The sequence below is a fragment of the Spermophilus citellus genome (assembly GCF_964194105.1).
Source record: "Spermophilus citellus genome assembly, chromosome: 10".
NCBI lineage: Eukaryota > Metazoa > Chordata > Mammalia > Rodentia > Sciuridae > Spermophilus > Spermophilus citellus.
In genome coordinates, this window is record NC_138197.1 from 133,641,736 (window position 1) to 133,655,318 (window position 13,583).

Genomic DNA, 13,583 nt, shown 5'->3' on the forward strand with positions numbered 1-13,583 from the left:
GATGCACAGATGACCAGGAAGCCCACAAAGAGGTGGATACTCAGCTTCACTAATCATTGGGGAAATAAACATCAAAACTACCATTAGATACCACCTCATAGCCATTAGCATGGCAATTATTTTAAAAACTTTTGATAAGGATGTTGGAAAAATGGCTCTTGGTTGCACTGCTGATGGGAATGAATGTACAGCTATTGTGGAAAACGGTGTGATGGTTCCTCAGGTTCAAACACAGAATCACCACATGATGCAGCTCTTGCACGTTGAGGTGCATGCTCCAAAGAATCGAAAACCCTGTCTGGAAGAGAAATTTGTATGTCTGTGTTCATAGAACTATTGTTCAGAAGAGCCAGAATGTGAAATAAGTGTCCACGGGGGATGAGGGCATGATCAAAATGTGGTCCATCTGTCCAGTAGAGTGTTCCCAACCTCGAGGAGGGAGAGAACCCTGCTATAGGCCACCGTGCGAATGGACCTTGACTCCCTGGGCACGTGCTCAGTGAAATGAGCAGTCACCAGAGGTTCTTGGAGTGCTGGATGTGGAGGCAGAGTGGAGTCTGGCACTGGGCTGGGTTGGGGTAGCGGGAGAGGGAACTTGCTGGTTGGTGGGCAGAGAGCTTCCATGTTACCAGCTGGAAAGCATTGTACAGACAGGCAATGGGATGGGTACACAGCGTGTGTGAATGACTGTGCACAGGGGACGGTTACCATGGCAAGATTCGTGTTTTACCACAGTATGACTTTGAAAGAGAGGCAAGTAGCAGCCGCACCTCACTCAGAACCTTGTCAGGTCTGTGCACAAGCAGATTTCTGCAGGTCTTTAGGGGGGAAAAAAAGAACCCACCAGTTTTGTGTATTTACCGATAGCTGCTGGCATTTATTGTCGTGCCAGGCATTGTGATCGAGTTCATTAATCTTGCTGACCATCATATGAAATAGTGTTTTGACCTCAGTTTTGTAGGTGCCAAGGCCCCTGGGTGGTTGACAGCAGGAATGGTAGTGTAGTTTGAACCTCACTCAGCTCTGCTGTCCCCACAGCCCAAGAACTTGATCTCTTCCCCAAACTCTCAGTCACTGTATCCCACCATCTTATTGTCTGCCTCCCATTTTATGAATGAGGAACTGAGGCAAGGAGGTGTGAAGTCACGGACCAGTACAGGAGCCTGCTGCTTGGAAGGAAGCCTGCCCAGGGCTTGTACTCGGTCCGGTGCAAGGCCTGGGACACGTCCCCTCATGTCATTCTGACGTGCGACCTGGCCATGCTTCCAAGTGGAGAAGCTTCCTGCATGAGGTTGCACAGATCACCCAACTTGAAGCAACTTGCGAAAGGCAGTCCGGATGGAGCCAGCCAGGCCTCACTGCCCAGCCTTCCTCCTGTCACCAAGGCCCCATTTGCGCGCGCGCGCACACACACACACACACACACACCCGCAGCTCTTTGAGGGTTTGTGCTGGCGTCAGCATCCTAATGGTCCCCAGAAGACCTGGCAGACCCACTCTGCCTCTTCACACCTTGGCCTCTGCCACAGGCTTCCCCTTGGGCGGCTTCTCTGCCTGCACCACTTCCTCAGGTGCACCATGACTGCTTCTCCTCTGGACTCAGCTCTCAGGGAGCCCTGCCTTGCTGCCTGTGCCCTGTGCAGTTCTGCAGGCTCTCTTCAGCCTGTCACTGTGGCTGACTGTGTTGTTTACCCGCTGCCTCTGCCCTGAAGTATGAATTCCTCGAGGGCGGGACCTGGAGGGCCATGTCAGTTGGGCTCCCAGCCTTGAGCACAAAGCCTTCGTGGTTGTTGAATGAGTGACCAGACCATGGTCACATTCTCAAGAGACATCCAGATGTATGACGAACTGTGTGTGTGTGTGTGTGTGTGTGTGTGTGTGTGTGTGTACTGTGTGTGTGGGCGCAGCTACATTCTCAAGAGACATCCAAATGTATGACGAACTGTGTGTGTGTGTGTGTGTGTACTGTGTGTGTGTGTGTGTGTGTGTGTGTACTGTGTGTGTGGGCGCAGCTACATTCTCAAGAGACATCCAAATGTATGACGAACTGTGTGTGTGTGTGTGTGTACTGTGTGTGTGTGTGTGTGTGTGTGTACTGTGTGTGTGGGCGCAGCTACATTCTCAAGAGACATCCAAATGTATGACGAACTGTGTGTGTGTGTGTGTGTACTGTGTGTGTGTGTGTGTGTGTGTGTACTGTGTGTGTGGGCGCAGCTACATTCTCAAGAGACATCCAAATGTATGACGAACTGTGTGTGTGTGTGTGTGTGTGTGTACTGTGTGTGTGTGTGTGTGTGTGTGTACTGTGTGTGTGGGCGCAGCTACATTCTCAAGAGACATCCAAATGTATGACGAACTGTGTGTGTGTGTGTGTGTACTGTGTGTGTGTGTGTGTGTGTGTGTACTGTGTGTGTGGGCGCAGCTACATTCTCAAGAGACATCCAAATGTATGACGAACTGTGTGTGTGTGTGTGTGTGTGAACTGTGTGTGTGGGTGCAGCTACATTCTCAAGAGACATCCAAATGTATGACGAACTGTGTGTGTGTGTGTGCGCATGTGCAGCCACATTCTCAAGAGACATCCAAATGTATGACGAACTGTGTGTGTGTGTGTGTGTGTGTGTGTGTGTGTGTGTGTGCGCGTGTGCAGCCACATTCTCAAGAGACATCCAAATGTATGACGAACTGTGTGTGTGTGTGCGCGCGCGCGTGCACAGCCAGAGCCTGGCATACGCAAGGCAAATGCTGTACCCTGAGCTGTATCCAGCCCCAGTTGGGTTTCTGTGTGTATCTGAATCCCTTGATGTGACTTATAAAGATCAAGAGGCATTATTGTTCAGAGAAGAGGAAAAATACGTTAAAGTGTTAAGTTTCTGGAACTGGATGAATTTTTTGCCAAAAGCAATCTATTCTGTATTTTTAGAATTTTTCAAAGAAAGACATATATCAAGGAAGACTTTAAGAACTTAATGTCACCACCACAACCAGCATGGCTTTGAAATAGTCTAAAGTGTATTGGCTTGATTCCAGTTAAAGTTGGAATTATTTACCCATTATAAATTCCTGCTGCAGGCTGCCTGGCTTTAAAATGGACCCAGCAGTGCTCTTCCCCTGGAGAGGGAGATCTAGTCTCCGTGGGGAGAGAAGCCAGGCTGCACACCTCTCTTGAGATGTTCCTTCCTGACAGAAGTGGAAGCAGAGGGCCTGGAAGAAAGCTGCCCTGCTGTGTCTGTCTGCATGGCTCCTGGGGGAGGGACAGGATGCCTCTGCATACCTCTGCCTGTGCAAACCGGGGCCACCCCTCGCAGGACAGTGACTTCCTAGGGCCACTGATTGGTGCCAGAATAGAGGCAAGGCAGCTTGGCTGAGGTGACCCTGGAGCAGACCAGCACAGGGACTAGTGACATCCCCAAGCACAGGAGGTGCCAGGCACCTGGCTGTACAGGAAGAGCTCCTGACTCGTCGATGCCTGCTGCGTCTTGTCCGTTTTGAAATCTGCCAGAAGCTCCGCATTGTTGGTGTTCTTCGTTTAATCCTCTGTAGCTCAGCACTGTTTTTGACCCTTGGCTATACTTTATTAATTCTGAAATGACATTAGTGCTAGACCAACACTAATCTCCTATAATTTAGATGGGATTACTTGCTTTTTCTACTCCAATTTTTCATTTCAGTTTGAGCTGTGGTTCTGTTAGCTAGTTGCAAAGGTATTTGCAGAGGTAGTCATCAGTGGTGTCTGCAGCTCATTTCCTGGGAGTTGTTTGGAGAGAAAGGGAGGCCTCCCGCATCCCGCCATTCCTTTCCTTGATTTCCAGGCAGGTCTTAGAAGTTCACCACCTTAATGACAGGAGGAAGGACTGCTCTGTCCCTCCAGGGGGCTCATCTGGTCCTCTGTGAGCAGTGAAGAGGCTTGGGGGCAGTGTGGCCGGGCGGCGAGGAAGGTGATGCTGGAGCCGACTGCCCATGTCCAGTCCCGACTGCACCACTGCATGTTGGTGGCCATAGAGAAGCTGCTCTCCTCTGCAGGATGAGGGTACTCCAGCTGAGTGCCTTCTGTGGGTGCGTAGGATGGCTGCAAGCATACTGTCATGGGCTGCGATTGGGCCTGTCACTCGGGTTTTCTGTTGGATTTCCATGTGACAAGCTGATGGTTTGTTTCAGTCTCTGTGCACGTGGGGAGCACCCTGTGAAGTTGTGAGTGCACCCAGAGGGCCCTATGCTTTGAATGGTTCCAATTGGTTGAACCAATTTGTTGTCTGGTGGCTTCTTGTTTTCAGAGTGCCAGGCTCTTGCAAACACCCTCTTTACCTGGAGGGCAGGGCCTCGAGCTTCCCAGGGTTTCTGCCCTGTCCCCTGGCTCCTCAAGTTCCTCCATCGACAAGCAGCTAAGCTCAACCCTGCCCTGACAGGGTCACGGATCTGAACTCTTGTTCTTTCAAGAAGCTGACTGTTTCCCAGACTGTCTCCCAAGCACACGTGAAGGCCACAAGAGTTTATTAAACAGCATCTCACAGCCTGTGTCTAGTAGAGGAGCTGAAGGAGCCACCCCTTATCTGCAGACCCAGCCAGGACCTAGGGCACGTTATCAGAGCGCTCCTATTGTGCATGCGAGGGGGCTGCAGCAGGCAGGGAGTGTGCAGGAGAGTGGGGCACCCCGGTGGACTCCAGAGCCCATGCTCAGGGCCACATGTCAAAGCACTGCTGTGTGCTGCACACAAGCCGGGCACTTTGTTAAACTGCTGCGTGCAGTGGCCCTTGTAGAGTCTCAGAAGTGACATTAGAGTGCTGCCCCGAATACAGATGGGACTATCTGTGGCCTCAGAACCCTTTGGTGTGGGTTGAGTTAGAAGTGGTGTTGGCTTTTCTGACCCTGAAACCTGTAGTGTGATGCTGGTGCCAGGCCGTGACTGCTTCACCCACACTGGCTTTGAAGTGGTTCATAAAATGGTTCCAGAGCCTGTGTCATATACAAAATTAGTTTCAGAGCCATAGGATCCTTCACGCCCAAACCCTGCGGATGCAAGGTACCTGTGAGCGTGGCCCCCGCCCAGCCGCCGCAACTTTGGAGTGGGAAGGGCGAGTGGTGACTCTCAGGCCAGAGAGGGGAACGTGGTCTGCCTGTGACTTCATGGCCAGCTGCACAGGCCCTGGCTTTGCTCTTGTCCTGGATGCTGGGCCCTGTGCACTTGGACTGGCAGAGGGCAGGGTGGGCAGAGGATGGAGGTGATCTGGTCCTTCACCCTGCCCCAGGTGAGGCTACCTGGGAAGGGGATGCTTCCTAAGGTGGAAAGACATTTGGACTTCAGGGAAGAGGCCCGCAAAAGGGGGGATGTCTAGGGCAGGTCTTGCAGCTCAGTGGTGGAGAAACGGCCACACACACACACACACACACACACACACACACGCGCGCGCGCACGAAAAGCGTCTAGTCTCCTTTCAAAGTCCCTTTGGGGATCCTTAGCTGTGCCCACTGAGCACAGCGAGTGTGGCCTGCCCCCTGGTTTGTGCACACAGAGCAGTTCCTCTTGTGACGGTGGGTGCTGTGTGGTCCAGGAAGGTTCCACAGGGCTCCTCAGGGCCTTCATACTGCTTCCCATGATGCTCCATCTCCTTCAGAGCAGTAGCGTTCCAAGGTGACCATTTTCCTCAGCAAAATGGAACTGTGTGTCTTTGTGGTATTTAAGTGCAAGTGCTAGTCTGTTCTTCATATCATGACCTGTGATTTACAAATCTAGCAATTATCTGCTTCCCTACCCTCCTCTATTCATGGTTTTTTTGTTTGGTTTGTTTTGTTTTTTACCAGTTTCGGCTCTGGCTGTGAGCAGGTCATTATAGAGTGAGTTGGCGGGTGCCGCCTCGGTTTGTCAAGCTGTTGGGACAAGACAGCCTACAAATCATGGGAGAATGCATGCAGCACTGCACAGAGACCCTTGAAGCACAGATGTTCCCTTGGGTCCACAGAGGGAGCCCTAGGGCAGGAAGCGGGAGCCGGAAGGGGTGGTTTGCCGCGGTCCTCAGACATACCATTCCAGCATCGCACGGAGCCCTGGAGGGTGTAGGTTGGGAAGCTCCCGCTTTAATTTTCTGAATGGGAAGAGTGTGGAGCTAAATCCAGTTGGTCACAGAGGAGGGGAAGTACAGCCATCTGTCCTCCAGTAAGCACAGCATCGTCCCTGAGGGCTGCAGGGGCCTGACCTGGGGGAGGCTCCTTCCCGAATCTCCATCCTGTCTGGCCCCACCTGGCTCTGACAGGTCCCTCTTCCCCCAGCATCAGCAGCAGTGCCTCAGGAGGTGCCTGGAGTAGGTCTGGGCTTGCCTGTGTGTGTGGCGGGGGGCTCTATCGGGGGAGCCTTGCAGTTGCATTGCCGCAGCCCCTGCCATTTTCCCCTTTGGATGATGGAAATTGGCGTATTTGGGTTTTGCTTGTGTAAGGTACTTTCAGAACCAGTTTAAAACTGAACTACTCCTGCATCCTCAAAACATTTGCCTCAGTTTTGCCATAGTCTGCACGGATACCTGTTTGCATATGTCAGGGGGCTGCCATTCATCCTGTCTTAAGAAACCTTTTACGTCAGGCAGGAAGTGGCCCAGCTGTACGTAGAGGCCTAATGAGGAGGGTTTATGTGGTACTCTCACACACCAGCTCAGCAAGGGCTCCACCCTGCTCTCTGCCCCGTAGCATGTCCTGAGAAGTTACACACCACAAGGTCCCTTGCCTTCAAGGGCATGTTGTCTAAAAATGGTTTTTAAACATATATCAAAAGTAAAATTTAATATGTATAAAGTATATATATTTATTATACAGATTACATAAAGTACATTTATAGCCTGAAAAGTCAAAAATTTTTAACACATTTAAATTGTTTTCATTTAAATAATGTAGGTTTTTTCCAACCATAGTCCTCAATAGTGCATTTATTTATTCATTCAACCAGTGTTTTAAGGCCTCTGTGCTCTAGGCCAGAGTCGCAGGCCGTGTGGCAGGTGCCTTTGGCCAGTGATTCCCACGGTCTGTCTCCACATCTGCTCCACTTACGCAGTTAAGTGTTCCTGGCCATGGCCCCAACACTCTATTTGTGGACCCTAAAGTTTGAATTTCAAACAGTTTTCATTAGTATTATTATTTTGAGTTTTCCAATCAACAAAATACATGAAACTAAATGAAATACAAAGAAGTGGCTTTAGTTAGCGGCCAGCCTTTGTAGCCCTTTCTCAGCAGCCTTCTGGGCAGTGCTGGCCTGCGCTGTGCTCTGTCTCTCCAGGACTTCAAGTAGTGCTGACTTCCCTGATTCCCAAACAGGTGGCCCGTGGTTACAGGAAGGATTCTCATTAGGCAGGTTTAGCCTTTTGACTCACTCTCACTACTTTAAAAGTTGCGTTTGGCATGTGAATCTGCTGTCGGTGCTGTGCTGGTCATGAGCCTCTCTACGGAGGCTCCTTTCTCAGCCTGCATTTTTCTGCCCTCCTAATGCCTCATCACCTTACAGGTGCAAGGTGTTGGCTCGCACTGACTCCTGGACCAGCGGCAGGTATCTGGGAGGGTCACCGCCTCAGTGCAGGTGTTCTTGGCTACTCCTTTCACTCGCTGGTCAGCAGCTTCACAGTGCTTGGTGCCATCTTGCTCCCTGTGGACCGGGTACCCTCAGGGTGCAGTCCTGCAAGCCTTCCCTGCGGTGCTGGGTGCAGCTCTCTGGAAGCAGTTGTGCAACAGACAGGCTCCAGCCGTCTACTTGTAGTAGCTGCGGAGACGCCAGAAGCTCTCTCCAGAGCCAGGCACACAATAGCGCACTTCAAGTGTTGGTGGGATTAGAGACTTTAGAAGGTGTTTAATTTTCCCCTCACTCTTTCTTGCTCCCTGTCTCTTTAGAGAGGGAACAAGAGGGCCGTGTGAACATTAACTGGGACTTTCTTTAATCTCCCTGTAGCACTTAGTGCAGTCTGGGTCTGCTGGCTGCCCAGGCTCCCACCTTGAGGACACAGGAGCACACCGCACCACAGACTCGCACCCCAGGGCTGTGCTCCCCACCTCCTAGGGCTGGGTTTACTCTCTTTTCAACTCAAATTTTGCAAAATGTTATTGTTTTTATTTTGATGAATGGGGACTAAGTTGTAGTTAGCTAAAGTACGAAGTCTGGGTTCAGTGGCCAGTGGGGTGATGACGGGGCACCGTGGTGCATGGCATGTTTTAAAGAGCTGGGAGGGAGGCGTCTGGATGCTGTCACCACGAAGAAACAACAAGCGTGTGAGGAGATCCGTGTGTTTGTCCTTATTTAAACATTACACAGTGTACATGTATCAAAACCTCACGTGGGGCTGGGGCTGTAACATGTAGCTCAAGAGGCAAAGTGCTTGCCTGGCTCTGGGTTTGATGATGAGCAACACGTGAAAATAAATGAAATAAAGCCATTCTGTCCATCTACAAGTACAGTTCTTTTTTTTTAGATCTCACATGGTTCCTATAGTTTCCTATAATTTTTGTTTTTATGTATCAGTTTAAGAATAGATTAAAATACATAGATTAAAATATTAATTAATACATTAAAAAGAAACAAGACCTAATAAAAACCTTTTTAATTTTCTGAAAGGAACAACTATAAAACATAGATTTTGTGCTTTTCATTATGTCTGAAGTCCTGAATAGTAGAGCCCAGACGTTCCCATTGGAAGTTGGGACAAGCCACAGGACCCTTGCGCTGCATGCTCTACAGGTGGAGGGCCCCTGGCTGGCCATGCTCACTGGGGAAGCAATGGTTTTTACCTGCTGCCCAGGACAGCAAGTGGTTCCCGGGACTCTGATCAGGTGAAGTCCTCCTTAGGACAGAAGGTGGACAGCATTGGCTCCAGAGAGGGCATCACGGCCTGAAGTGGCCAGTGCTGGGCTTGCTGCTGTTCCTCTGTGGACTCAGGGTCCTGAGGGGCTGCTCCAGGGTAGTCTGTGCCCCCACCCCACCCCTCCACTCCTTGTGCTGGCAGCAGGGTCTGGGAGAGGTGCCTTTCTCCTGGTCTTGGTGCTGCTTCCGCAAGGCCCTGCATGCCAGGTAACTTGTCCTGGAGTGGGACACTGAAGACCCAGCTGTGAGCTGCGGCTCTCCGCCACATTCTTCTGTGCCCCTTTTCCCTTACATAGACGGTGGGCGTCACATCCTTCTCTTCTGCAGAAACGAACTACCCAGCATTTTAAGGATGAATTGAGGATAAATACCATACTAACAAGTGTTTTCACAGAATGTGATAGAGGAGCTCCCTCTTGTCCTCTGCAGGGGAATTCTGGGGTTGCTCATCTTGGACCTTTCATTCCTTGCCTCAGTGGCATTAGCTTCTTCTGACTCAGTCCTCCAGAGCCCTGACTCGGGAACCACTCAGAACCAGAGGGCAGAGCACAGCCAGTGTAGTGCTATGTGCCGCCAGAGCCCTTCGGTGGGAATGGAGGGGGACAGCTGGCCTTTGGCACTGCTGTGCAGGCTTCCTGGCGTCATGCTGGGGCAGAGGACAGGCAGGCGGATAAGACAGCAGTCTTGTCTCAAGCGGTTCACAGGCATGAGGGCAGAGGAGAAATCCCGACAAGTAGTCATAGCTTACATGATTTCCACAGATGCGAATTGAGCTTGTCACTGTGAGCCAGGAACTAGACCTGGACAGGGTGTTGTGCTGTGCAAGGGAATTAGGTGTGGCTCCTGCTGGAGCTCGCAGGCACAGGGCACATTAGTGCAGCACAGCGTGGCATTAACTGCTAAAAGAATGCTCTGGAATCCATGGCAAGAGCTTCTAACCCAAGGTGTACAGCAGAGTGCTGGGACTCTGAGGGACGCTTGCAGGAGGAGGGGCACTCACCCCAGCTTGCAGGGAGGGGAGCAGGTGAGCCCCGTCTGGGGACGTGGCTGGTCTGCCCTGCAGTGGAGGTGGTTTGTGACATACAGCTCTGGGTGGTGGCACCCTCCTCCACAGCCTCTGCATCTGTCACTGGCCGTGGCCCTGCTGATGTCGCTCTTCTGCCACTTAGCCAGCCAGCCCTCAGTTTCAGCAGCTCAGAGCATTGAGGGAAGCTCCTTTTGCCTGTTTTCCGTTATACTTTGTGAAGAACCAGTAAGTTTCAGAAAGAAGAAAATGTTTTGTTTGTGTCATTTCCGGTTAGTTACGTGCATGAACCCAAACCTTTTGGTCTTACAAATTTTCTTACCTAAATACACCCCTTTTTCGACAGAAAGTGAGGAAATCAATGTGCATAGTGACAGTGTTGTCCTGAGTGCAGAGGTTGATAAAGCAGATAATTTGCTCAGAAGCTTATTCACATGTTGCAAGTATCTGACACCTGGGAACATTATTTTTATTTTCTATAATAGCACAAAATTGAGATTTGGTGATTGCAGAAAAGAGAAGATTCAATTTAAACCATGTGTATTTAAATGTTTATATAGATTCTATCTCGGGGGTGGGGGGAAGCAACCTTGTAAAGGACCTGGGCTTTATTATGAAGGAGAATAGACAAATGGCCAGTGGAGAACATTTCCTACTAAAGTGGTGACTAAGTATGGGATCAGCATCCGGAGGGCACCAGCAGCCCTATCCTGTCCCATCTGGAGAAGGTCAGTCATTTATACCCACAGTGGTTTCAGTGACGAACCTTCAATGGCCTTCGGGTCATGCACTTTACAGTCACTGGCTGGGCCTCTGCTTTGCACCAGCTCTGTGTCCAGACCACAGGCCCTCAAACGTGAGCTCAGCCTGTGTGGAGGAGCCAGGAGAGGCAGCCAGGGAAAGGACTGTGATCCAACAGGTCAGGTGGGGCTCGGCAGGGTTGCAGATCATCTTGGGTTGGCTCAAGGGACTAGGTGAAGTGACCTTTTAAAACCCAGAGATTCTCCTCAGCCTGCAGCTGCCTCTGCTCCCAACATCTCAGTCGTCTGACTGCAGTAGAGGAGTTCAGCTTTTCTATTTTCTATGAAATTATTGAACCAGAGAGAAAAGAGTTGGATTTTTTTTTTCCCCCTTAAATGCTACAGAAGGAGCTGCTGGTTTTGTGACCATGGAAGCCTTGTCTCTGGGCTGGGGAGGCTCCACTCCCTTGCTGCCAGGTTCCTTGCCCAACACAGACATGCCCGTTCTTTGGAGGGACCTCAGTGGACCCACCTAGTAACCCCCCCCACAGGAAGGCCTTGCTTTCCTGAGCCTCTTCTGATCACCAGCAGGGAGGCCTCTTTCCTTGGAAAAACTAGGATTCCACCCCAGGTTCTTTGTCATTCCCTTTGGACCAGGGTTCAGGCCCACTGGGCAAGCTCCTTGACAGTCTCTTATGTGTCTCTGGTTCTACCACTGAAAACAGGTCCCTAGAGCTGTCTCCATAGGGTCTGTTATAGAAAGACGTGTGGTAGTCGTGTGCCGTCTTGAGGGCTGCGCAGCTCCTGGCCACCGAACCAGATTCCTTGGCAAGTCAAGTGGGTGCTTTCATCATACAAGGTCATTACGTAAAGGTTCATTGAATTTCTGTTTGTTGGCAACAAAGAGAAACTTTCATCTGCATCTTCCGAGCTGTGCTCAGTTCAGGGTGTAGGACACCGAGCATTAGCTTTCGAGAGCAGGAGTGTTTAAACTAAATCCAGCAAGTCCTTGAGGGCGTCTAGTCTCCAAAACACCAAAGGAAGGAAATTCCACAGTCACTCCTCCAAATCAGTTCCTACTGATAACAGGGCTTACTTTAAGCAAGATGGTTTTCCTGTCTGACTCTGACCAGGTGTCTCTGTGGCCAGGTCTGTAGGAGTCTTCTTTACCTAGTGACTCAGCGTAACTACCAACAAAGGTGTGAGTGTGTGTGTGTGAGTGTGTGTGTGCGAGTATGTGTGTACGTGCGTATATGCACCTGCCTGAGGCCCGTGTCTTCTAGGGTTCATGAACCTCAGTCCTCTGCTCTGAGCCCTTGCTTCCTCATGCACTCATTCATTCCTCCTGAGTGGGCACCTCCAGGTGCCACCTGGACGTCACACTTGCTGGGCACATGTGCACGTGTACCTGTTCTGTCGTCTTCTCCTTTTCCACTTGGGATTTGTGTCCTGGTCACGTGTTCTGGTTGCACCTCCTAACTGTGTGTTCTGGCTGCATGTCCTGGTCACATGCCCGGCTATATATCCCAGTGGTGTGTCCTGGCCACGTGTTCCAGGAGGGTTGTAGGTGCCTGTGGTGGCAGGGTGCTTGTGCTGTCCACTCCCCACCAGCTTTCATGCGCACTTACACAACAGCAAATCCTGGTACCATATTCCTTCACTCGGCTCCAGTTCTGACGCAGTGGGTGGTATACGCTGTCCGCAACCTCACTGAGGACAACAGCCAGAACCAAGATTTGATTGCAAAGATGGAGGAGCAGGGGCTGGCGGACACATCCCTGCTGAAGAAGATGGGCTTTGAAGTTGAGAAGAGGGGGGAGAAGCTGATTCTGAAGTCCACTTGTGACAATCCCCCGCCGGTAAGTGGCCGCATGTGAGCTGCCCTCCATGCAGTTACAGACAGCTGTTCTTATGCCCCGGGACCTTGGCACCACAAGGTCCTTGGTGAGGAGGGAGGTCTCTGACCCGGTTGCCAGAGAGCCCCAAGTAGAGCTGCAGACCACTTTGGTTCAGCCTTTAAGTTGCTGTTTTCTTAAAAGTTAAAATTTCAAACTTGCTTTGGAGGAGAAGTATAAAAAGTAGATTGAAATTTATACATCTCTAAAGAAAGTTTCTGGCAGAAATTAGGCGTTTTCTTTAAAAGACGGCTAACATTCACTGCCGTTAAAGAACAGGAAGCCCCTTGTGCCATCTGAACGCGATGCTGCGGGTTTATCCCTGTGGATTATGATCATTGTCCAGACGCTGCCTGTCTTTCCTTTGTTAGTTCTTGTAAATAGACTTGTTATATCTTTGATTGTGTTTCTTTTTCCTTAGTGAAAGAACTCTCCATCCAAACATCTGAATTTTCAGAGTCTGACTTGTGGATGTTCCTTTCCATGATATGTGAAACTGCAAGTGTTTGAAGATGTGTAAGTGTGAACCTGGGAACTCTGGTCTTGTCGGTAGCAGAGTTCAGTGGCGTCAGCCACCATCAGAGTCCTCAACTTCCCCCTTTTCTTTGCATTACGCGTAGCTGTCTGGCCTCCCTTGTCCCCGCGTAGAATGTGTGTTAGTGTCACCTTGTGCATACTGTGGCAGCAGATAATAAAGCTCTGAGGGCACCGCCCTTCCTTGGCAAAGCCTGGCCGTTTGCTTGGATTCTGCGCCCCCTCCCTCAGATGGCAGGCAGCTTTGCTCCTCTCCTCCCTCCTCTCCTTTGGGCTTCCTGAACTCTGGCAGGCAGTCAAAGTAGGTTCTCACTGTGATTAATTCTAGCAGTCTCTTTTCACCCCTTCTGCCTCTCCAAACATTGACAAGACTCATTTCCAGTTAATTAATTCAAGAGCCCTCCCTTTTGGTTTCAGCTACTGTGCTGTCACCGAGCCCTGTCCTTTGGAATGTAGGGAGAGGACGTGAGGGTGCTTAACTCCTCTTGTGCCAGAGCGTCCTGGGTTGGGCTCACCCTTTGTGCCCTCGTACTGGAGAAAGGGCCAGTGCACACTCGGCCCA

At 50.7% G+C, this 13,583-nt stretch overlaps 1 protein-coding gene across 3 annotated transcripts in view; it reads left to right on the plus strand.

Moving 5' to 3' along the window:
* ATXN10 (ataxin 10) overlaps positions 1-13,213 on the plus strand; it is a 156,521-nt gene extending 143,308 nt beyond the window's left edge. For all 3 annotated transcript variants that reach the window (XM_081309786.1, XM_081309785.1, XM_081309787.1), the window contains 2 exons: positions 12,264-12,451; positions 12,909-13,213. In XM_081309786.1, the coding sequence (XP_081165912.1) occupies positions 12,264-12,451; positions 12,909-12,911 (191 nt within the window). In that variant the 3' untranslated portion in view covers positions 12,912-13,213. The remainder of the gene's footprint in view (positions 1-12,263; positions 12,452-12,908) is intronic.
* The last annotated feature ends 370 nt before the right edge of the window (positions 13,214-13,583 follow it).